Raw genomic sequence first — 23,899 nt, 5'->3', positions numbered from 1 at the left:
ACTTCTCATTTATGATAGCTTGAACTATGCAGTAGACACTTTCTGTGAGGTGTCTAGAGAATGTCTGTGGACAAATGGCAACCCATTCTTCCTGAAGAGCCAAAACCAGAGAAAGTAATGATGTTGGTCTGATTTCTTGAGCTAACTCATCTGAAAAGTGTTCCATTGGGATCAAGTTGGAACTCTGGAGAGGGCCAGTCCATTTCAGGAATGTCACATGGATGCTGTTTTATGGCAGCGTACATTGTCATGCTGATACCATCAATCGTTGTCTCTGAACGGTTCCTCTACTGCTTGCAGTACACAATCCTGTAAATTGTGTTCATATCCTCATGTATTTAGCATTTTCTTAAGTGCAATAAGGGGACCACACCCTAACCATGAAAGATGCCACACACTCCATACTTCACTGTTGGCACTACACATGTTGGTAGGTAGCATTCTCCAGACATTCAACAAACAAAAATTCTTCCATTGGATTGCCACAATGTATATTGTGATTCATGACTCTAAATCAGTCACTATCAGGCATCCACTGTCCAGTGGCTTCACTCCTTACATGATCTCAAGTGTCACTTAGCACTGCACGCACTGAGACTACAGAAACGTGTGATTTATGATTTGCTGCTCAACCACTGGACCACATTCTTTTTAACTCCCTATGAACAGCCATTGTGCTAGTTGGAGTGCTGGTAGCATTATGTAAAGCATGATTGACCTACTCCACTGATTTCATGCAGTATTTTACAGCCACCCTCCACAATGTTTGACAGTCCCTGTCTGTTAGTACATGGGGTCTGCCTGTTCTTGGTTCGGCTGTTTTTGTTCCTTTGCATTTCCACATCAGAATCATATCACCCACAGTTGACTTGGGCAGCTTTATAAGGGTCGATATGTCCCTGATGGATATGTTACTCAGGTGACATCCGAGGACAAGTCCACATTCGAAATCAGTGAGCTGATTGACCCATTCTGCTGTTACTGCTTTTCTACTGACAACACAATACTCCCAAACACATTTTAAACTGATAGGTCCACTTCTCGTGACATTTAGTGGTCCTACATAGGGGTGACCAGATACTTTTGATCAGATAGTGTATCAAATGGTCCTCAGCCCAGTTTAATTTTATGTTGCTGGTAATATTTATCTGCTGTTTAACAATCTCACTCAAAGTCAACAGAACCATGTGACACATTCAGTAAACATTTTGAATCTTTCCATGAGACTGGCTATTGTGATAAAAGAACTAATAATGTTCATAATTCTGGGTTATTCGGTTCTGTAGAAGTACATTTCAATGCAATTAATGTACAGAGAAAGTGTTCCTTGTCTGCAACACCCTTACAGCTCATGGTGAACATTTCACTTATGATGCAAAATCCTAGAAATGTATATCTAAAGCTGTCACAGCATCTTAGGCAAAAGAACAATAAACATGAATATTATGATAACATCAGTGTCATTTGTCTTTTTTGCACTCTCAAACTTTTCCATAGAAGAAAACATCATCCAAACATTTTGAATAGTTGTATACATCCCACAGTAGCTCTTCTTCCATCCAAGATGTTGATACTAAATCTGAAATAAACATGAGAGTTATTTTAGTGGAATATGCATTACCAGATGGCTCTTTTCAAGGAAGCCTCGCCCACAAGTAGAACACGAGTGGGGACGTTGTTCTACGTGAACTCGTATATGAGATCCAAGCTGTGACTTCTTTGCTGTTGAATACTGGCATTGTGGGTACGAACAATGATATACATCTCCTGAAAAAATAAAAAGTTTGCTAATGGAAATAACTCTCATAGTTCACACATATCATCAGACTTCATTGATCGGAAACACTGCTATGGAGAGCAAGTAAATGGTCTCTCTTTTTTTTATTTTTTTATAAAGAAGTAATAGCTTCATAAGTGACAATGTTCCATTATGTGCCCAACACATCATATTACATTCATTGTAACATTACAAAACACCTGCATAGCTAAAGCGTCAGGAAGCCAAGTACTTTTTGATATTATATATCTATGGTATACCCATACAGTCAAAAATGACCTTCTACAGAGATAAAAATCTCTGTATGTAATAGCTACAGAGATCTTAATGAGATTATAATATAACATCTCTTCTACTTAACAACAATTCATTGCAACAAGGGGTAAAAGGGTCTCTTGTCTGACCATTTACAGCAGGCAAATGTCCACATACTCCAATAATAGACATCAGTCTGGAAATCTGTTACAGTGATGTTTACATTTACACGTGAAGTAATAATGAGGCAGTGTGCTATACAACCACATATGTAATTTTGATTTAGTATCAAGAATCTGTAGTAGCCATTAATCATTTTAAAATGAAATATGTTTCCTCATTGATTCATTGTAATAAAGCAAGTAACAAATGCAGATAAGTACAACAAAGAAGCACCAAAACTCTAGAGTCAACAGTTGGATAGTGACATCCAAATGTGTGTCTTAGAAACTTCTAAACCTTGAGTAAATTTATCTTCATATTGTACTTAACCTTTCCTGGTAAAGTACTTACAGAATACAGAAGGGAAATAAAAACACACAATTTTTGCTTAATGAATGATATAATACATAAACATTTAAACAAGAGGATAAATAGTGAACTAGTCACACATAGAATACCTGTAAATTGAATAGATCAAATGTTTGAAGGTACAAAACTGGTTCAAATATTCACAATTAGTACTGGTTCAAGCATTCACAATTTGTAGCTTTTATCTATGTAAGCAATTTATCAGTACCACATCTAATGTATTATTATATACTGTACATCCATAATTAAAGCTCCAGTTTCAAAACACTGCATAAAGAGAACCACTTCTCAGAATGACATCAAATTCGAACAGCATATTATTGATGCAGAGGAAATGTCATGGAACAAAATATGAAAATTTTACCAATAGATGGTGCCGTAAGTGTCTTAATGTAAATGGGGTTGGAACAAATGACAGATGAATCACAACACAACATCTATAGTTTGAGTTTGCACATTATACCATCCATATTGTTCCATATGCGTGACTGCACAAGTTCAGCAATCAACAGCTGTGGCACTGTTAGGTAAGGCCATTCACCACAGCAAGGTTGTACGACATTGGATGGAACAATTCAGTTTCTAATTGTCCTGTGGCCAGAAACCACATGCAAAACAAAATTAAATTGGTTTTTAATTGTCCTGGGTCCAAAAACCACATAAAAATTGAAATGAATCTGTTTCTAACTGGCACAAGACATGTTCAATATGTTGTCCACTAATTTCTGCCACAAGCTGATACCAAGAAATAGCATGTTCCACAACAGGTCGGAGTGTCTCATGGGTCACATTCAGAATGTGTTGCGCAATGTGTGCCTTCAATTCAGCAACATTTATAATTGGAACACTTAGCGCAACATCTTTTAGATAACCCCACAGCCAGGAGTCATATGGATTAAGATCAGGTGTACTGGACAGTCAGGCTGTAGAGAAATAATGGCTGAGAAGCCTGACATTTTTGAAGTTGCCTCTGCAGCATCCACTTTCCATGCTGTGGAGTGTTGTAATGACTTTGGTGTGCAAAAGACTCTCATAACATTTTCCGCAGGATTCATCTCCTTGAAAAAGTACGGCTCTATAATAATTGATGTTATCGTCTCACACCACACAGTCACCTTTGCAGAATGAAGGGGTACTGGTTGATGTGCATGCAAGTTTTATGTTTCCCATGTTCTGCAATTGTCCTGGGAGATGGAAATGGGCTTCATCTGTCCACGGAATGTTCCATGGCCATTCACTGTCCACTTCCAGGTCAAGCCTGAAATTCCAGGCTAAACATTTGTTGCACTGGAAAGTCAGCATGAAGTAATTCTTGAACATGGGTGATTGTGTGTGGATAGCAAAGCAGGATATTTCATAGGATTTTATGCACTGTGCTCACAGGTATGTCCAATGCTCAGGTAATTCCCCATATATGGCATGTTTGCACACCACCACTCAATCCTTCCTGCAATGCTGTGGCCACATCATTCACAGACATTGGATCAACTGCTTTCCTCCCTCTGCCACATTGAACTTTTAAAGAACCTGTGGTAACTGGTAGAATTGAACATTCATTTCCACATAAAAGACATCTATACAGGATAGCTTGCAAGCATGGAAAGCTGAACAATTAACTGTTAAGCGAGGCAGGGAATCGTCTATATCACTAATGTCAAAGAGTAACTATAATGAAAGATACTAGCCACATGGAATGTTTATATACCATTGTACACTCGCCTTTGCGGGGACAGAATGAGATGCTGCATGACTCACCCCCAAGTGTTAATGATGTCGCAGATTAAACATCACATGTCATCCTGCATGCGTTACCACTGCTTTCTTGAAACCTGGCATTGTGCCACTGGAGCCAGTGGTTCCAGCAGGATGTGAGGTACCAGTCTTCGGTGTTGTTTTCTTCTCTGACACACTTGGCATCCATGGTGGCTGTGGTGTACTGGAACATTTTCTAGTGCTACATTCATATCTTCTTCTTCACCTCCTGCAGTCCTAGCTGTGTCCAATGTGTTAAAGAATGCTGGCTTGAGTCAGTCAAGTGCGACGGTGGTAGGCATACTATTTACTCTAATCTGGAATGTGTGGCCACCTCTCCTAATCACTGGATATGGCCCATTGTACAGTGATTGCAACGGCTTGGGTACTGCATAACTGCATAAGAAAACATGTGTGCTGTTCTCAAGATCTGTGAACACGAATGAGTGTCTCCCAGCCTGACTTCTGGGTGCCATTGGTCTCCGCTGACTTATGTCCTCTCATAATCTAGTAGCAAAGTCTGATGCATCGACTGCATTATCTGCCATGCTGTGCAAGAATTCACCTGCCAGACATAGCGGTTTCCTGTCTCCATCCAATTCTGCATTATGTGACATCATAGAGCTGCTTTCAGTTGGTGATGAAGGTGTTCAACTATTTTATGCAGGATGATAAGCTGTGGTGCATATAAACTTCATGCCTAATAATGTAGCTAATGCTCTGAAAAGGAAGGCTTCAAATTGTCGTCCATGGTCTGTGATAATCTGTCGTGGAGCACCGAATCGGGTGATCCAACCGTGAAAAAATGTCTGCGCCATGGTTTCGGGTCTGATATCCTTCATGGGGCCACCTGGTAAAATGATCCACAGCTGTAAGACAATAATTATAGCCTTCTGAGACTATGGGCGGGCCTATGATATTGACATGCACATTTTCATGATTCGGTGACAGAAATGCGACTATTGGTGCTATGTCACACTGTGTAATCTTGTTTCTCTAACATGCAATGCATTGCTTGACAAATGTTTTGTAGTCTGCAAGCATTCCAGGCCAGACAAAACTTTGTTTCACCAATCTAATAGTGGCTCATGCTCTTGGATGTGCCAGATTGTGCAAGAGCATCAAAATCAACAGTATCCATTACAGCTTCAACGTGTGAGCAGATGTCTGCTGTCACGTTCACAACCTCTACACATGAGAGCACATCTACTGGTATGTTCAGCTTCCCTTGTCCATAAACAATGCAGGTGGTGAACTGGCCATTGGGATCTAAATGGCATAGTTGCCTCAGTGATGCTTTCTCTGGTTTTACTGCAAAGGTGTATATTAGCGGCTTGTGATCTGTATAAATAATGAACTGTCAGCCCTTCTAAAAAATACCTGAATTTCTTGAATGTGGCATAAGCTGGATACAGTTGGTGGTCATAGGTTGCCCAAGGTTGCTATGAAGGTGACAAGTTGTGACTGAAGAATACTATGGGCAGCCAATGATGCTCGACCAGTTGTTGCAGTACAGTGCCAACGGCCGTGAGGCATCAACCATAAGTGCAAGTGGAGCCTGTGCTATGGAGTGTGCTAATTGTGCAGCCTCTGCAACTGCTGTTATTACAGCATAAAAAGTGTCAACTGCTTCCCTTGTCCAATGCAACTTATTGTTTGGCTTTGGTGTGCCCTTAAGAAATTCATTCAGGGGCACTGTTATCAATGTGTAATTGTATACAGATCTTTGGTAAAAATGTATGACCCCTAAAAACTGGTGTAGCTCTGTTACTGTAATGTTGTGAGGGTACTTGTCTATGGCTTTCACTTTATCTTGTGGCAGTCAAATACCATGCGCGCCTACCGTGTAACCCAGAAACAGCACTTCCCTCGCTCCGAAAGTACACTTTGAAGGATTAATTTCTAAGCTTTGTGTGTGTAAACGATTAAATGTCTGAGCCAGATGATGTAAACATTCTTCTTCCATTGCAGACATCACCAAAATACCATCTAATAAACATAACAGAAGTAAAAGCCAATAGTGACCTCATCCATGAAACGTTGAAACATCTGTGCTGCATTGCACAGACCAAAAGTTATCCTAGTGAACTCGAATAGACCGAAAAGTGTTGTCGCTGCTGTCTTCAGGATATCTTATGTGTTTTCGGGATCTCTTCTGTGGCAGTGGGGATCTAATAATATGCTTGCACTAGATCAACAGTGGAAAATATTGCCTTCCCATGAACATTGGGAGAGAAGTCTTCCGTGTGGCACCGGGCACCGATCCAGGATGGTCCTCACATTGAGCTGTCAGTAATCATCACATGGACATCATCCATTCCTCTTCTTGGGTACCACATGGATTGGAACGGCACAACTGCTACTCGAAACTCTGCAAATGCCCATTGACAGGATGCTGTGGAATTCCTGCTTCATCATTCGCAACTGCTCTGGCATCAAACACCTAGGCCCAGCATGAGATGGCGGGCCTGGCGTGGCTAAAATGTGATGTACTGCTGTGTGTCTAACCAGCGGGAGAGCAGGCAACTGCTGCATTATTTTTGGAAATTCTTTTAGCAATCATGTGTACAGTGCATCGCCTGCTACCACACGTACCCTCATCGGAGTGATGCAACACACCTTCCCTGGAGTATGTAGGTTGTAGTGGAATCAATCAGCAGCTTGTGTCGGATGTCAAGTATCAGATCATAAAAAGATAAAAAATCAGCTTCTATGATAGGCTGCGATGTATCCGCCACCGTGAAGTGCCACTCAAATGTACAGCGTAGCCAAGTGTAAGGAACAATGTGACCTAACTGCATGTTTTAATCTTAGAGTTGTTAGCAGCAAATATACAATAATCGTTGCAGCTCCGGTGTGGTGCATGAGTTACCAGTTATACGGACACTTCTGCCCCTGTGTCCACTACGTTTGTACTTTCGTGTTGCAGACTGGGACAAAAAGTTCACATACATTACTGGTATGAGTAGTTGTTGCTGCTAAGTTTTCCACTTCGTGTTTCCATTTGCATGGTGGTGTACAGTTTCGTGTGTTGTTGCCCAATTTATTGTGGTGTCAACACATATTTTGTGTCAACGGCAAGCAGTTACAACTTCTTGACAACCAGAGGCATGGTCGATGACATATGTGCATCGTGTGTAATGTGGCTACTTGCATGGTAAGCTCTGCTAATTGCGACTGGAGCAATGCTAGTGCCACTGCAGACATACTCTCTTGCCATGGTGTCATGTTGACACATTTGCTGTGGGATACATCTCGAAAATCCTGTCTGCTGTTTGCGCTAGTGCATTTAAATCATCCATGCACACTCTCACAATTTTTTGAGTTTCAGAGGGTAATCAAGACAACTAAATATATTGCACAGCATGTCATTGCTTACTGTGTTGCTTGCCAGTGTGCACAAGTGACTTAAAAGTTGTGACGGGGTTCAATCACTGAGCTCCTCAGTCCAAAAAAGCTTCTCTGGTTGCTTCACTTACGATTGTGATAAGTGGGTCACTAGCGCATTCTTAATAGACATATAACATTCGGCGTTGGGTGGTGCAGCAAGGATATCTTGTGCCTCAGCAGCTAAGTCCTCTGGTAGTGCTGCGACTACATAACTATACTTTGTTTCGTCTGCTGATATCTGTGCAAGGATGAACTGGCTTTCAAGCTGCGCAGACCATAACAACAGGTTATGTTGCCGGAATAGCAGGGACTTAATTACAACCCTGTTAACTGTGCTGCTTGTAGCTGGCTCTGTGGCGACTGGTGGATTGTCCGTTTTCATGCAGCCCGGCTGATGCAGATGTAAGGAACGTTCATGTTACGATGCGGTGCAGAACGTTGAAGCTGATGGGGTCGTTTTGTTGTGTTATCATTGTGGTCACCAAATATATGGTATCTGGTAGAATTGAAGATTTTTTTCCACGTAAAACACATCTACACAAGATAGCTTGCAAGCATGGAAGGCTGCACAATTAACTGTTAAAGAGGCATGGAATCGTCTATATTTCACTAATGTCAAAGAGTAACAATAATGACAAATACCAGTCACATGGAATGCTTATATTCCACCGTACACTTACGTTTGCAGGGACAGAATGAGGTGCTAAAAACTTGTCATTTAAAATTTTGTAATTCTTTTTTCCAGATCCTTAGCAGACATCACACCTATGCCTGTTTTTCATACCCCTGAATGTCCAGAACTTCTGCAGGGCTATTGGCATATAGACACCATTCTTATAAAAAAGCTTTACCAGCAGTGTGTGATCCTCCATGGAGACAGTCATGTTGGACATGTCTGAAGCAAACTGAGGAACAGCCATGTCCTGCATGTCTGTTGGTATGTGTACTCTGAAGCTTACAGCACCATCTATTGGTTAAAGTAGTTTTACCCCATGACAGTCCCACCCTGCATCATTAATGTGCTGTTCAAACTTGACATCATTCTGATCAGTGGTTCTCTTTCTACAGTGTTTTAAAGTATGGACACTTGCAAAGACAACACTGTTGTGACAGTGCCACGACATTTAACAGTGCCGCCACGACAGTACGCGCAAACGGCGATAGAGGCGCTCCGCAACTCGGCTGAGCACGGGAGCGCCACCTAGCTACGAACAGCACCGGCCACATGTCACGGCATGGCAGTCGAATGAGAGATACTGAGTTGTTATCATGTAACCAGCGATTGTTTCTAAGTGAGTGTGTTTGAATATCCACGCAATTATTGGTGATTAAAGGTTATAACACTTTTTGGCGACGAGGATGGGATATTTCCACTGCGTTGTGGATTCGTGTGTTCGTGACGGGGCAGACATGGAACAGCTTATGCAAGCGCTCATTGAACAACAAACACAGCTGACGGCTGCTATTCAGGCGTTGTCGACGTCGCTTACTCATCGTCTGTCTTCCTCTTCTCCGCCTCCATTCCCTCCTTCCTTACGACGAGGCCGCTGAAGACTGGGAGGATTATGAGAAGCGTTTGCGGCAACACTTCTTGGCTTTCAGCGTTGTCGACGCTCCTATGTGTAAGTCGTTATTTCGATCTTGGATTTCCCCACGGATCTATCAGCTACTATCTCAGTTAGCCACTCTGCGGGAACCTGCCTCCCTGTCCTTCCAAGAAATGTGTGACTTATTGTCTACCTATTACCGCAAAAACATCCACATCGTTGCCGCCCACATGGCGTTCTACTGGTGTCGTAAACAGCCCCATCAATCTTACCGGGCTTGGGCGGCAGAACTACACGGTCTGAGTAGGAAATGTCAGTTTGTCACGGACACTCATCATGAGTCTTATGCTGATTCAGTGGTTAGGGATGCTATTCTACAGCTTGCTCCTGATAAAGAAGTTCGGCAACGTGCCCTACAACTGCCAAACCCGTCGTTGTCGGAAGTTCTAAGCATCACTCAATCCTTTGAAGTGTCTCACACTGCTGGCGCGCAAATAGACGCGTGGTGTGATGTAGGCGCTGTACAGTCAACTTTCGACACGGACAATTTGCCTGTTTCACAGGAGAACGAAGATGTGGCGGTTGTTCACTCGCGTAAACAACGTCGCGTTGGGCCGCAACGCTCGCAGCGAAAACAGCAACCACAGAAGCAGGTTCGTTCCGCACTTCCTTCTTGTCCACATTGTTTCGTACAGCATGACAGGGCCGCGTGTCCAAAACGCTGGGCCACATGTAATTCATGTAGGAAAAAAGGCCACATTGCTTCTGTGTGTCAGTCCCCTAAAGTTCCTGTCGACGAGGACGAGGCATCGGACATGGATGTTAACTGTGTGCTTTCTCAAACAAATAAGTTGTTTGTTGCTGTTCGTGTTCTGGATAAAGACATTTGCATGCAAGTGGACACTGGCTCTGCAGTAACTCTCATTAATTCTCGCACGTATTTGGAGTTGGGCTCCCCTCCCTTGTCTCCAGTTACGCAAAATCTGAGAACTTATAATAAACAGAAAATTCCTATCATTGGCCAGTTCGATGCTTCCACTGCCTACAAGTCTGTTGTTAGGCCCCTCACGTTTTATGTGGTGGATCATGCGGGCACTAAAAACCTATTCGGTTATGATGCTTTCCAGTTGTTCGGGTTCTCCATTGATGATGACGTGCACCTCATATCTGAGGATATTCCGTATCAACAGCTGGATGGATTGTGTTCTGAATTTTCGTCCGTGTTCTCTGCTGGTCTGGGTCGTACCAAGGATTTTGAAGCCCACATTACTCTTAAACCTACAGCCCGCCCTAAGTTTTTCCGGGCACGCCCTATTCCAGTGGCGTTGCGTGCACCTGTCCAGGCTGAGATAGACAGGTTAACAGCTTCAGGGATTCTCCTTCCTGTTACCTCCAGCAAATGGGCATCGCCAATCGTGGTGGTTTCTAAACCAAACGGGAGTCTGCGATTGTGTGGTGATTTTAAAGCCACCGTCAACGCTCAGAGCCTCATTGACACTTATACTCTTCCCCGTCCTGAGGAGTTACTCACCAAGCTCACTGGGGGCCAGTTCTTTTCCAAACTTGACTTATCGGAGGCGTACCATCAGTTGCCGTTGAATGCTTCTTCCAAGGAATTTCTCGTCATCAACACTCCCTGTGGGTTGTATCAGTACCAACGGTTACCATTTGGCGTCGCTAGCGCGCCGGCCATTTTACAGCGGTTTTTGGAACAGCTCACGGCTTCCGTTCCCAGCTGCATCAACTATCTGGATGACATTGTTGTCACGGGGACTCCACTGAGGAGCACCTTCGCAATTTGCATTCACTGTTTCAGGTTTTGCATTCGGCTGGGTTGAAGCGCAATCTGGACAAGTCACAGTTCTTCCAACCCCCCATTGTGTATCTTGGTTTCCACTTGTCCCATGAGGGTATACGTCCTCTACATCAGCACGTTGCGGCCATTAACGCTCTACCCCGGCCGTCTATGGTCAAAGAACTTCAGGCGTTTCTAGGCAAGATTGCTTATTACCACAAATTCATTCCATCCGCGGTGGTGGTAGCTCAACCTCTGCATCAGCTGTTATGCAAAAACGTCCCTTTCTGTTGGTCCGACGAGCGTGAGCAGGCTTTTGTCCACCTGAAGGCTCATTTGCAGTCGGCGCCTTGTCTTGCCACATTCCGTCCGGGTCAGCACTTGGTTCTTGCGACTGACGCGTCACAGTATGGCCTAGGGGCTGTTCTCGCCCATCGATATGAGGATGGGTCGGAACGACCCATCGCCTATGCTTCCAAGACCCTCAACGATGCGCTACGGCGTTACTCTCAAATCGAAAAGGAGGCGCTCGCTATCATTTATGCTCTAAAAAAGTTCAGCGTCTTTTTGTATGGTTCTAAGTTTCGCCTCATCACCGACCACAAGCCGCTGGTCTCTCTGTTCAGCCCATCGGCGTCGCTTCCGGATAAGGCAGCTCACCGCCTGCAACGTTGGGCCTTATACTTGTCTCGTTTTCACTATGAGATTCACTATTGCCCCACGGCCCAGCACGCCAATGCTGACGCATTGTCGCGATTGCCGATGGGCCCCGACCCGGTTTTCAATCGTGATGAAATATTCTGTTTCCACATTGATGAGGAAGAACATCGTGCGGTCGAGGGTTTTCCACTTACAGGTTCGCAGGTTGCATCGGCTACTGTGCGGGACCCGGTCCTACATCAGGTGATCGGTTTTGTTCCACGGGGTTGGCCAGACAGGACCAAGGGCCGGGCATCAGATCCCCTTCACAACTACCATGCCTTGCACCTTCATCTGTCTGTTCGTGATGGTGGTGTTCTTCTGGCCACGGATGGCGCAGCTCCACGGGTCGTGGTGCCAGCCTCTCTTCACAAAGATGTTCTCAAACTGTTGCATGACGGCCATTGGGGGATTTCTCGGACTAAGTCCCTGGCCCGCAGGCACGTTTATTGGCCCGGTATTGATTTGGACATCGCCCACATGGTTGCTGCGTGTGGTCAGTGTGCTCAACAACTGGCTGCATCTCGTACAATGCCCTCTCTGTGGCCTGATCTGGCGCAGCCGTGGGAGCGGGTGCACGCTGACTTTGCCGGCCCCTTCCTCGGTACTTATAGGCTTCTGTTGATTGACGCCTTCTCGAAGTTTCCGTTTGTTGTTCGGTGTCCGTCACCCACCACTGCAGCGGCGACGCTGGCTTTGTCCAAAATCTTTGCGCTAGAAGGTCTTCCATCCACGATTGTCACGGACAATGGCCCTCAGTTCTCTTCGCAGGCCTTCCATGATTTTTGTACTGGACAAGGGATTCATCATGTTACAGCACCGCCCTTCCATCCGCAATCTAATGGGGAGGTCGAGCGCCTTGTCCACACTTTCAAAAGCCAGATGAAAAAATTCCTTAGTGATTTTTCCATAGATGACGCTCTGCTGCAATTTCTGAGTTCTTATCGCTTCACGCCTCTGGGTGATCGCAGCCCTGCTGAACTCTTGCATGGCCGCCAACCGCGCACTTTACTGCACCTGCTTCACCCTGTCAGGCCTTGTGCTGTGTCCCCTAGTGCGGGAAAATACTCGGTGGGCGCCGACGTGTGGGCACGAGGGTATGGAACTCACCCTAAATGGATTCCAGGGGTGGTCAAGGCTCTTCGCAGCCGCCGGCTTTGTGAAATACGTATGGACGATGGCATGGTTGTTCGCCATTACGACCAGATGCGCCCACGAGTGGTGGCCACGCCGGTGCCACCGCCCCTTCCTTCACCTCCACCAGCCCGAGAAGCCAGTCCTGTCGCTGTTGCCGATCTACCGTACGTGTTGATGCAGCCGACGTCGCTACCACTTCCGAGTACGCCGGAACCGGCCCCAGTCGCGACGCCGCCTTCTCTGGGACTCATCTCGCTGGAGCACACCCCCAGGTCCATGACACCTATGGATGCTGCTCCGGAGTTTTCACCCATCATCTCATCCAGGAGGCACGTTCCACGCACGAGCTTCCGTCCTGGACATTTTCGACCATACTCTCGTGTCTCTCCACTGGATCTTCTCAGGGCCTCACAAGAGGCCATGGATGTCTCCGCACTGTCCATGTCTTCAAGGAAGTGAGTGTTTTTTTTTTTCAAGGGGGAGAAAAGTGTTGTGACAGTGCCACGACATTTAACAGTGCCGCCACGACAGTACACGCAAACGGTGATAGAGGCGCTCCACAACTCGGCTGGGCGTGGCAGCACCACCTAGCTACGAACGGCGCCGGCCGCATGTCACGGCACGGCAGTCGAATGAGAGATACTGAGTTGTTATCATGTAACCAGCTATTGTTTCTAAGTGAGTGTGTTTGAATATCCACGCAATTATTGGTGATTAAAGGTTATAACAAACACTACAGGGGGAAAAATTATAGTGTTTAACATTACACTATTTCTGATATTTTTACCCACAAATATTTATTAACATCATGAATTTCATTTTTTCTCATGCTAGACACCATTTCAATGAACGCTAGTAAGAACTTCTTCTAACCAATGTTTCTTGCTTTCCACAAGTTTCCTTTTTTTCCACTTTCTTGCAATATAAGCAACTAAATTCCATGTTCCATTAGCACATAGATTGCCATGCACATACTGATGGACATTTCACTACCAGCCCATGGCATCAGGCCTTTGGCAATCTCATGGCTGTGAATGTGTTAAATAGTTTCCAGTGCCTATGGTTCCAAGCATGGAACAATGCGACATTTTTACTAGAATTTAACATGTGTATCATCTCCTGAAAGTTAATGTGTGAATTTATTTCAAAGTTCAACCACAGCAGACCACAGCAGTCACACAAAGTCAATTGTGTACCACCTCCAGCAGAGCTAGTTAAGCACAACTATTTTCAAAGTAATATTTGGGTTAGTGATTGACATTTTTGTGACTACTTGTTTTCTTTGTTTTGTTTCTGCATATTTTATTAGGAGATGAAATTACAGAATGTGAACAGTAAATTATAGCATTTCGCTAACCTACACTATTGACTATCAAAACAATTTGTAACACAATCCTACAGCACATTGCAGGAGGACTTGTCAGTTAGTGGGAAATGAACATTGAAATATGATGACAATATGAAAAGATTTATTGGCGTTTAAGAAAGGGCATTCTTTGCAAAAGACAACTAGAGTTTAGCAACAGCCACAGCAACTGAAGCCCCTGGAGCCCCAAGAAAATCTTAGCAAGCTTCGGAGATCCCTTTGTATGTTAAAACTTCCCACTCATAAAACAGTACCTTTTGCCATTTTCTAGTTATACAGCTTTTGGGTAAACATGTTTATTTCACTGCCTTTTGTGTGTTTTTATATTTTACCATTTCTGTTTTATGGTTATATCTAAACTGTAATAGACTCATATTTTAACATTTTATCATTTCTGTTATTTCCGCATCTATAAATAGGCATTCACACATTTGTATGTTAGTTCTATGTCATTAACAAGTTTTCAATGAGTGTATATTTTAAGTTGAGTATATATTCCATAAGTAATTTTCAGGCTGTCATGGGTGAGCATTCAATATATGACCATGTATATGTTATACATTGTATGGTTATTAGTTTTTGCCTGTTGATAATTTAGAAAGGCCACTTGCAGTTTGTGTAGATTAGCAGCCTATGTCATGAAATCTATAACAACAAATTATAAATAAGTTGACCATTGTAACTGAGTTTAGTGTCAATAAACAGGAACAGAATGAAAATGTAAATTCTACAGTGTTGTGTACATTTATTCAATAACTGTTCACCACATCAACTAATCACAGGGGAAGACTAAAGAAAAAATTCCACAAGACTTAACCAGCATCAAACAGGTCAGTAACGCTTTCCTTGTGTTGGTGTTGTCTTCCTCCAATTTCATTCAAGAATATATCTGAATATCCTGTCTGCTTTCCAGTCACAAGTACAGCTGTACTTTGTTGTTCCCAGCTCTGAAGCCTCCTACATTCTGCTAAGTGTCTTTCTGAAAACTATTATACAGGCTGGGCAAAACAAAACTGTCCTGGAAAATATTTATAAGACTGACATGGAGTTGGTCCTTGTTGATGGACAGGAGAGCTTCCCATCACAGAAAATGCTGGAAACTGTAATTCCAATGAATCAATCAGTTGCTGTAACACATCTGCACTTGTACACCACCCACGTGCTCTGTCCCAAGCACTTTCCATTGTCGGTACACTTGAGTGCACGAGAAGAGCAGACATGTTTTAATATTGAAGTAATGCAAAATATTGCTCATGCTGAAACAGTGCATTTTCGCTGTTGAGTGTTATGCAAAGCACAGTTCATGGAAAATGGTAGAATTATTTGCGCAAATGTTTAAGATAGGAAGTGTTGTTACAAAAGCTCCAGCAAAGTTTGCAATGCAAAACTTACTGGCAACATGGCACAAAATGGGCTCTGTGATTGTCAAAACTGTAATTATCTGAAAACAATTCAAACACCAGAAAACATTGCTCAAGTGATGGAAAGCCCGGACAAAATATATGAAATTTCAATGCCATTTATCTGTGCAAGTGGGAATTAGGAGATTGACATGTCAAAACATTATCAAAAATGACCTTCATCTGAATCTTTACAAATTTATTACTGTGCAGGAGTTAAATCGTACAGACAAACTTTTGCATGTTGAGTTCAGCTGGCGATTTCTGAGTTAAGTGGTAACAGAACTTTTGGATGCTCAGTTTTTCATTTCCTTTCATGAGGTGTGGTTCAGCCTGTTTGGGTATGTGAGCTCACAGAACACATTCCATTAGCATGAGAAAATCCTCATCAGTACTTGAAGTGCTGTTCCACAATCTCTTCCACCAAACTGTTTCATTCTAAGCGGTGTGTCCAGGAACTGTTTAATCCATATGTGGCTCAACTCAGTAGAAGATGAATGATTGTATGGATATTTTCAGAAAGATGGATCAACAACTCACACCACTTTGACAATCTTGATGTGAGTGCATGAGGTGTTCAGTGAGCAGAGGACAGTCAGTGGAGGCAGTACAGTCTGCTAGTCACTTTGATCACCTGATCTCTCTCCCTGTGATTTTTCAAACTGAAAGGTCACATATGCTCAAAGTTCATTAACAATGCCCAAACCCACATCAGCTTCATTGTAAATATTTTCTGGACCAGTTTTATTTTGGCCTCTCTGAAGCTTTTCATATACCTTCCCATGAAGACTGATAAAATTTCATCATTTTTCTATAAAGATTGGTAGATTACATACCTGTATGAATTCGTTTGTGTGCAATCAGATGACTCATATATTTAGTAGAAAATCCACAAGAATCACACATATATGGCCGATCTGAACTGTGAGTGATGAGATGATGTTCTAAGCTGGTGGTATTGGAGAAGGCCTTCCCACAAATGTCACCTGGAATGATAACATATTGTGTCTAGTTCAAATATTTTCTTATTTAGCTCTGGTTGTTTACAGTTTATTAAAAATATTACATAACTGAAACCAGTTTGTGAAAATGAAAAGGAGATTTTCTGTGCCTGGGAGCAATCATAGAGGTCAGTAACTACAATTCATTTTTCTAAAGCCAGAAAATAGTTTCATTTCCAGATTTGGTAAACTTTTAGTTTCTTCTGGGACAGACAGACATCAACTAAACCAATTGAAGCTTTGTGCATAGGTTTGTCAGCTGGTTAGAGGCTTTTGCAATTTAAAAAATACAGGGATATAGTAACAATAAAAATGCCACACTCTTCCAGTACCATTATATAAATCTTTGCAAGGCAATAGATAACTGTGCTCTTAATTGTAAGACAAGAATAAATACATTCAGAAGTCTGTTAAATTCATCCAGAAACTTATGAATTGGCCTTAACTTACCATCAGGAACTGTAAATCTGAGTATAGTGTTTGTATTTTTCTAAAACTACAAGCTCCTATTTCAGTGGAGAAAAGAAGATTGCAGGAGGGGATGGAGAACAGAGCATTCAGGATTCATGTCAAATGAGGGACCAAAATATGAACAAAATGACATAAAAGAGACTATGAGATCAAAGATACTACATCAGAAAGCAGTCACAAGCAGTTCAGAGATGACAAGAGAAGAGGGTGTTGTAGGCTGATAAATAATCTTGAGTATGGAAGGAGGTGAGAGTAATACAAGTAAAGTATAGTAAATGGAGAAGAAAGGGTCACCAACAAAGGCAGAAAATGAAATTTTACAAAGCAATACTGGAGGTAGGTTAATGTAGGTTGAGGCAAGGAGGAAGACGAGATAAAAGAATAAATATATTGGACAGTAAGGTCTCATCTTCTGAGATCAGGGAAAATGTTACTGGGTGACAGGATCGAAAATAAACTTGTGGTACAGCAACTACTAAGGTATCCTCAGACAAGCTGTATAGCATGATCAGCAAGTGGGTACTGGAAATCCCCAAGGCATACACATCATCAGCACCCATTCATGTGTATTGCCAGTTTGGTGGAGACCATCCCAATGTAGAATGCTGTGCTGTGAATGCATGTCAGCTAGTAAATGACATGAGCAACGTTTCAAGTAGCTAGCCCTCCAGTGCTGCACTTTTTTTTCTACAAATATGTGGATAGGCAGATGTAAATTCTGATCAACACTGATTGATCATGTATACCATGCCATGACATAGACAGTATGCTGGGTAGGTGGATGCACTTTATTTATTTATTTTTTGTGTTTATACCGACTTCACATAAAGTTGTGTGCCTTTAATTGTGCTGTGCCAGTTTGTCACAAAGCAAACAAAGTTAGGTCTTGCTATAGCACAAATAATGAAGCAAAAGCTTAGTTATTTCATCATTTTAATACTGCACTCTATTCAACAATAAATGTATATTTCCTACTTCTTAAATCCCCTGTGCATTTGTTACTGATTACAATTTTTACTTTTGAAGTGTTCTGAGTATATGGTTATAAAATATAAGCTTTCATCACCAGAAATGTTACAAAGATTGAAATTTTTTGTGCTGTCATACTGACGGGTTTATCAAGAAAATCAGCTTGATCATGGCATAACAGCTTGATTTTTTTAATAACTTTAACTGTACAATGATTATCATAGATTAAACTGTTTATAAAAATCAGTGTATATAATAAAAACAAATTGTTGTACATAAAATTTACCCATAACTGAATGGAAATTATAAATACCCAATGACTGCTGGAAACAATATGTAGTTCAAAATTATCTGAGCAAATGACATTTTACAAATTTGGGCATCAAAGAAGTCACTGTAAAGAGATATTTAAAAACTATAACTACATTTTAATTATGGAAGTGGTTACTCTAAACAGTATAATTGGTTTAATTGTGGTACCTACAAAGTAAAATTTTAAGGAGAGATTTTGGAAGTAGGAATAAGATTAAGTTTGAAAGTGGAAGTACAAAGTAATAAGTACACACTGGATGAGGCTTCCTCCATGTGTGAAGTTCCAAGGCACTTGGACACATAAGAAGTTGAGGTGGCACCAGCATGTTGGATAGCTTAATCACATCACTCAGTTCTGCCTGTTTTTCACTTAGGAGTCTCTCTCATTGTGTTCATATACAGATGGGATTGCTGGCATACTTTGCTTACTTACACTTAATGCTGTGCTGTGGCATAATATTTTAGGACAATATAGCTACAGCAAAAAAATTATTTATTCCACAGAAACCTGCAGTAAGAGTATTACATAAAGCTGAGAGTGCAGAAACCTTTTCAAAGGTCTTGGGATTTCTACACTAACGTGCTATTACATTTATTTTCTAAATGGCATTTGTCATTAATACTAACAATGAATTTAGGACAAACTACGAAATTCATAACTACAATATTGAAGTAAAAATAAGTTCCCTATGCACTGTGCACTAACTAAGGTTCAGAATCCTGATGCAAAAGTCTAAAACAGGTTGCCACAAGACATCAGACAGAAAATTGGAATATCATGTGGGATAACAAGCGTAATATGTGACAAGACTGAGGATTTCTTAGCAAGGACGCAACAGGTTATCTTGTATCGAGAGTCATTGAGAGATGTTTAAGTAAATTCAGGCATGCTCTAGGGAATTGTTTTGGGAACCTCACTGTTCACGTTGTATATAATGTCCTCGCATATAACATTATAGTAACATTAGACTTTTTGCAGATAATACAGTTTTCTATAATGAAATACTGTCCAAAAAAAGGTTGACAAATTTTGTCAGATCTTGATATGACTAAAATATCAGTAATTATTCACAATTAGAATCAGTCAACTCTTACAAATATCCAGACTTGACGATTTGTAGGTATGTGAAATGGAATGATCTCATAGGCTTAGTCATAGGTACGGCAGGAGACAGACTTCACTTCATTCACAGGGTATTGGGAAAATGCAGCCAGTCTGCAAAGCCGACAGCGTACAATTCACTTGTGCATCTGATCTTAGATTATTGATCCAGCTGTGTGACCTGTATGTAATAGGACTAACATAGAATATTAAAAGAAGGGCATCATGAATGTTCACAGGTCAGTTTAACCTGTGGAAAAAATTACAGAAAAACTGAAAAACCTAAATTGGCACAGTCTTGAAGATTGATGTAAATTATCTCTGGAAAGCCTAGTTACAAAATTACAAGAGCCAGCATTAAGTGAAGAATCCAGAGATATTCTTCAGCCTCCTACATATCACTCTCATGGAGATCACAAAGACAAAATTAGATTAATTTTACTATGCACAGAGACACTTAAGTAGTCATTCTTCACACACTCCATACACAATACTGGAAGATTGGGGGAAAAATAAAGCAGGTAGAAAATTTTAAAGACCTAGTATATTGGATAAAGTTCAATATATCTGAGAAAGGACCCTATCATTCATGTTTCAACAAGATAGAAATGATGTTACGTGGTACTGAAGATGGAGATGCTGACTTGCAGATTGGCACAACAAAAAGACTGTCACAAAATGAGCTTTCGGCCAACAAAAAATGACAACAGATGCGCATGCACACACGTACATGCACACACATACACGCACACACGCATGCATGCATGCACATGCACACACACACACACACACACACACACACACACACACTCACTCACTCACTCACACACACGCACACACACACACACACACACACACACACACACACACACACACACACACACACAACTCATACATACACACATGACCATGGTGTCTGACTTCAGTTGCCAGAGACTGGGGTCGCGTGTGTGTGTGTGTGTGTGTGTGTGTGTGTGTGTGTGTGTGTGTGTGTGAGCGCACACGCACATGTCATTTTCTAACAGCATTTTTGTTGTGCCAATCTGCAACTCATCAGCTCCACTTTATGGTGAGTAGCAACTATCCTTTTCATAATACTGCTACAGTCCTTCCGGAATTTTCCATTGTTTGACGGTAACAAAGGTGTTTATTATAAATGATCAGTATCCACCAATGCCTACCTTAAACAGTGCTGCACAATTATTCATCCCTGATGCACTACATGCAGCAGAAAGCCTCAAAATCCATAATAAAGGTACGGCACGACAAACAAATGCAAAATAATTGAAGATTCTGAGAAAGATCTCTGGCTAAGTCAAAGAAAATACAGAGTACAAAAGGCAAAACTATGAGCTACATTCCCATGAAGAGAAAATTACAGGTATCAATCAGAAAAGAGGATTTCTTTGAATGATCATTTGACAGAAAAGAGATCTGAAAAGTTGTAAAGACAAATTATTATCTACTTTTTGAAAAATAACAGTGCTCTGCCCTAGTTAAAAACAATGAAGAAGTGGAGAAAGACATGCAAGGGCTATGGATCTCATACGATGACATGAAACATGTATTTTCATACAAGAAACTTGATGGACAACAGAGTTTCCAACCAAAATACAAGAGGAAGACAGGTAAGGTGTTCACCAAAAAAAGAAGCAAGAACACCAAAAAAGACTGGAAGAATGTTGGGCCAATGTTAAAGATCACAGAAAAAAAAGTGGTTGAAATGATGTGGTCCATTAGTTGTTATTGAAAATTCCTTGAGGTCTCATGATGTGTCATATTAATAGATCCCTTCTTTTAGTCAATTTGTGCTATAAGTCATTTTTCCAATTTAATGCAGCAACTTCTCATTTGTTCTTGAATCTATCCATCTAATCTTCAGCATTCATCTATGGCACCACATTTCAAAAGTATCTGTTCTCTTCTTGTCTGAAATGCTTGTCATCCATATTTCACTTCCATACAAAGCTACTCTAAACAAATACATACCTTCAGACAACGCATCCTAACACTTACATTTATTTTATATGTCAACAAAGTCTTCTTTTCCAGCAATTATTATCTTGCTATTGTCAGTCTGCATTTTATATCCCTTCTACATCAGCCATTGGCAGTTATTTTGCTGCCCTAGTAGCAAAACTGATTACTTATAGTGTGTCATTTCCTTGGTTTTGTCTAATCTAATCTGGCTACATTCCATTACCCTTGTTTCATTTTATAATCTCTTTTCAAGACATTATCCATTTTATTCAACTGCTCTTCCAAGTTTTCTGACATCTCAGAGAGAATTATAATGTCTTAGGCAAACATTAAAGCCTTTTTTTTCCTGGACTTTAATTACCTTTCTAAGTTTTTCCTTTATTTCCTTGAGAGCTTGCGCAATATACAGATTGAATAACATCAGGGATAGGGTAATGCCCTATTTCACATCATGCCTGGCTCTCCCAAGGATCTCAATAAGTCTGAGGGAATGTCATCTACCCCAGAGATCTTGTTTCCATTAGATCTTTCAGTGCTCTGTCAAATTCTTCTTGCCGTACCATATCTCATCTTCAACTACTTTCCTCTCTTCTTTTCCTATAACACTGTCCTCAAGTTTGTTTCCTGTATATAGACACTCTACATATTCCTTTCAGCTTTCATTCTTTGTATAGTATTGGCTTTTCATCTGTGCTCTTGATATTCATACAGCTGCTTCTCTATTCTCTAAATTACTCCTTAATCCTCCTGTCTTTCTTTGCCCTTGTTAATCCATATTTATAATGTAAATACAATAAACTGTTTGAAGTAGCTTAATAAGTATGGCCTCCCAGTTTTTTATGGTGACATCCACCCATAAAATTTTCTCAGTGTTCAGTTTTATTATTAGGAAGGAAGAAGGAAGATAGGGTTTAATGTCCCATCAACATTGAGGTCATTAGGGACAGAGCACAAGTTTAGATTATGTCAAGGATGGGGAAGAAAATCGGCCGTCCCTTTCAAAGGAACCACCCTGGCATTTGCCTGGAATTATTTCCCTAAACCATGGAAAACCTAAATATGGATAGGCGGATGGGGGTTTGAACTATTGTCCTCCCAAATGCAAGTCCAGAGTGCTAACGACTGCCCCACATCTTTTGGTAAGTTTACTATTGATGAAATGACATCACTGGGGATTTGATTTCACAAATGTGGAAAATGGACAAATCTCTTACACTTTCAGGACAGAACTCTCAGGTGGTAAGAGTAAGAGAATGTCTGCAGCACCATCATTTCTATTTGAAATGGTCCTACTGGGGATGGTCTCTGTTGTCTTCTGGCTTGGTAGATAGAGATGAGTCTGCGCAACCTACGCTGTCTGTTTTTTGCATCTATACATGCAAATCTCACTCCAGACAATGTCTCTCCACCAGTAGTAAGTCAGAACACTACTGTATAAGAGACACAGCTTGGTTTTGCAAAACAGACAGATCCTGCTGATGAAGATGGTGTGCAAGTTTGAAAGATCAAGTTTTAACTAGTGCAAGACAAATCTATAACTCCAAGAAAATTTATATGTAGCTCAAAAGGTATAGAACAGAACCTCTAACTGGAGGATATTTGATTTTAAAACAACAAAGTCAGCAGAATGAATGGGTATTACATGCAAACAATAATGTTAAGGTTTAAGGATCTGGGCAGGGCTTTTGTTTTTTTTTTTTTTTTCCTTTTCATATTGTATCTCTTTAATTATTGGCCAACTATTCATATGGTAAAAAAAATTGGAAAACATCTACAATGAGCACTGGCCACTGCTTTTCACGTCTCTAATCCGTATGTGCTCTAACATGTTGTAAATTTTCTTTTGTATAGTTCTTCATCAACAGTACGCATATCACCTCTCCACTGATGTCATCAATGACAGTAATAGGCAGCTATGTGGAGTCTAACACAACTCTTTATTTACAAGTCACAAAAAAAAAAAATGAGTTTACAACAAGTCAATACCTTAGGAATCAGCATACCAAACACAGATACAAATTTCTTGACTACATCAATTTACAGCAACTGGCACAATAAATGCGCAAATCATACTGTACTTACAAACACAAACTGATCAACAACAGTCACAAAGTTTGCTTACAGCTACTACCAGATTCTACGCATATTTCTTAAAGTGGTCTTGTAAAGACACTGATCATCAATGACCATGTTACATGTTGTCCTGTGCCATGGTCTCCACCATTTGCCTGTGGTACATATTTAATTTATCAGCATTTCCTCTGCAGTCTACAAATTACTGCAAACTACACCTCACATTAACTTCAGGCCAAAGTGCTCATATGTGTTGGGTATCTCTGTAACAAAATACTTTGTTCAAAAGATCAGCTGGTAATCATCTTTTCTATGAGTCTGTCTGCTGTTGGATATTAGTTC

General features: G+C 41.3%; 1 protein-coding gene across 2 annotated transcripts in view; it reads right to left on the bottom strand.

Moving 5' to 3' along the window:
- Positions 1-23,899, bottom strand: part of LOC124786670 (myoneurin-like) — a 138,354-nt gene that overhangs the window by 28,706 nt on the left and 85,749 nt on the right. For both annotated transcript variants that reach the window (XM_047254282.1, XM_047254283.1), the window contains exons 8-9: positions 16,486-16,635; positions 1,622-1,767 (exon numbers count right to left, since the gene is read on the bottom strand). In XM_047254282.1, the coding sequence (XP_047110238.1) occupies positions 1,622-1,767; positions 16,486-16,635 (296 nt within the window). The remainder of the gene's footprint in view (positions 1-1,621; positions 1,768-16,485; positions 16,636-23,899) is intronic.

Source organism: Schistocerca piceifrons, chromosome 1 (genome assembly GCF_021461385.2).
Source record: "Schistocerca piceifrons isolate TAMUIC-IGC-003096 chromosome 1, iqSchPice1.1, whole genome shotgun sequence".
NCBI lineage: Eukaryota > Metazoa > Arthropoda > Insecta > Orthoptera > Acrididae > Schistocerca > Schistocerca piceifrons.
Note: the sequence above shows the minus strand (reverse complement) of the source record. Positions and strands in the feature narration are given on the sequence as shown.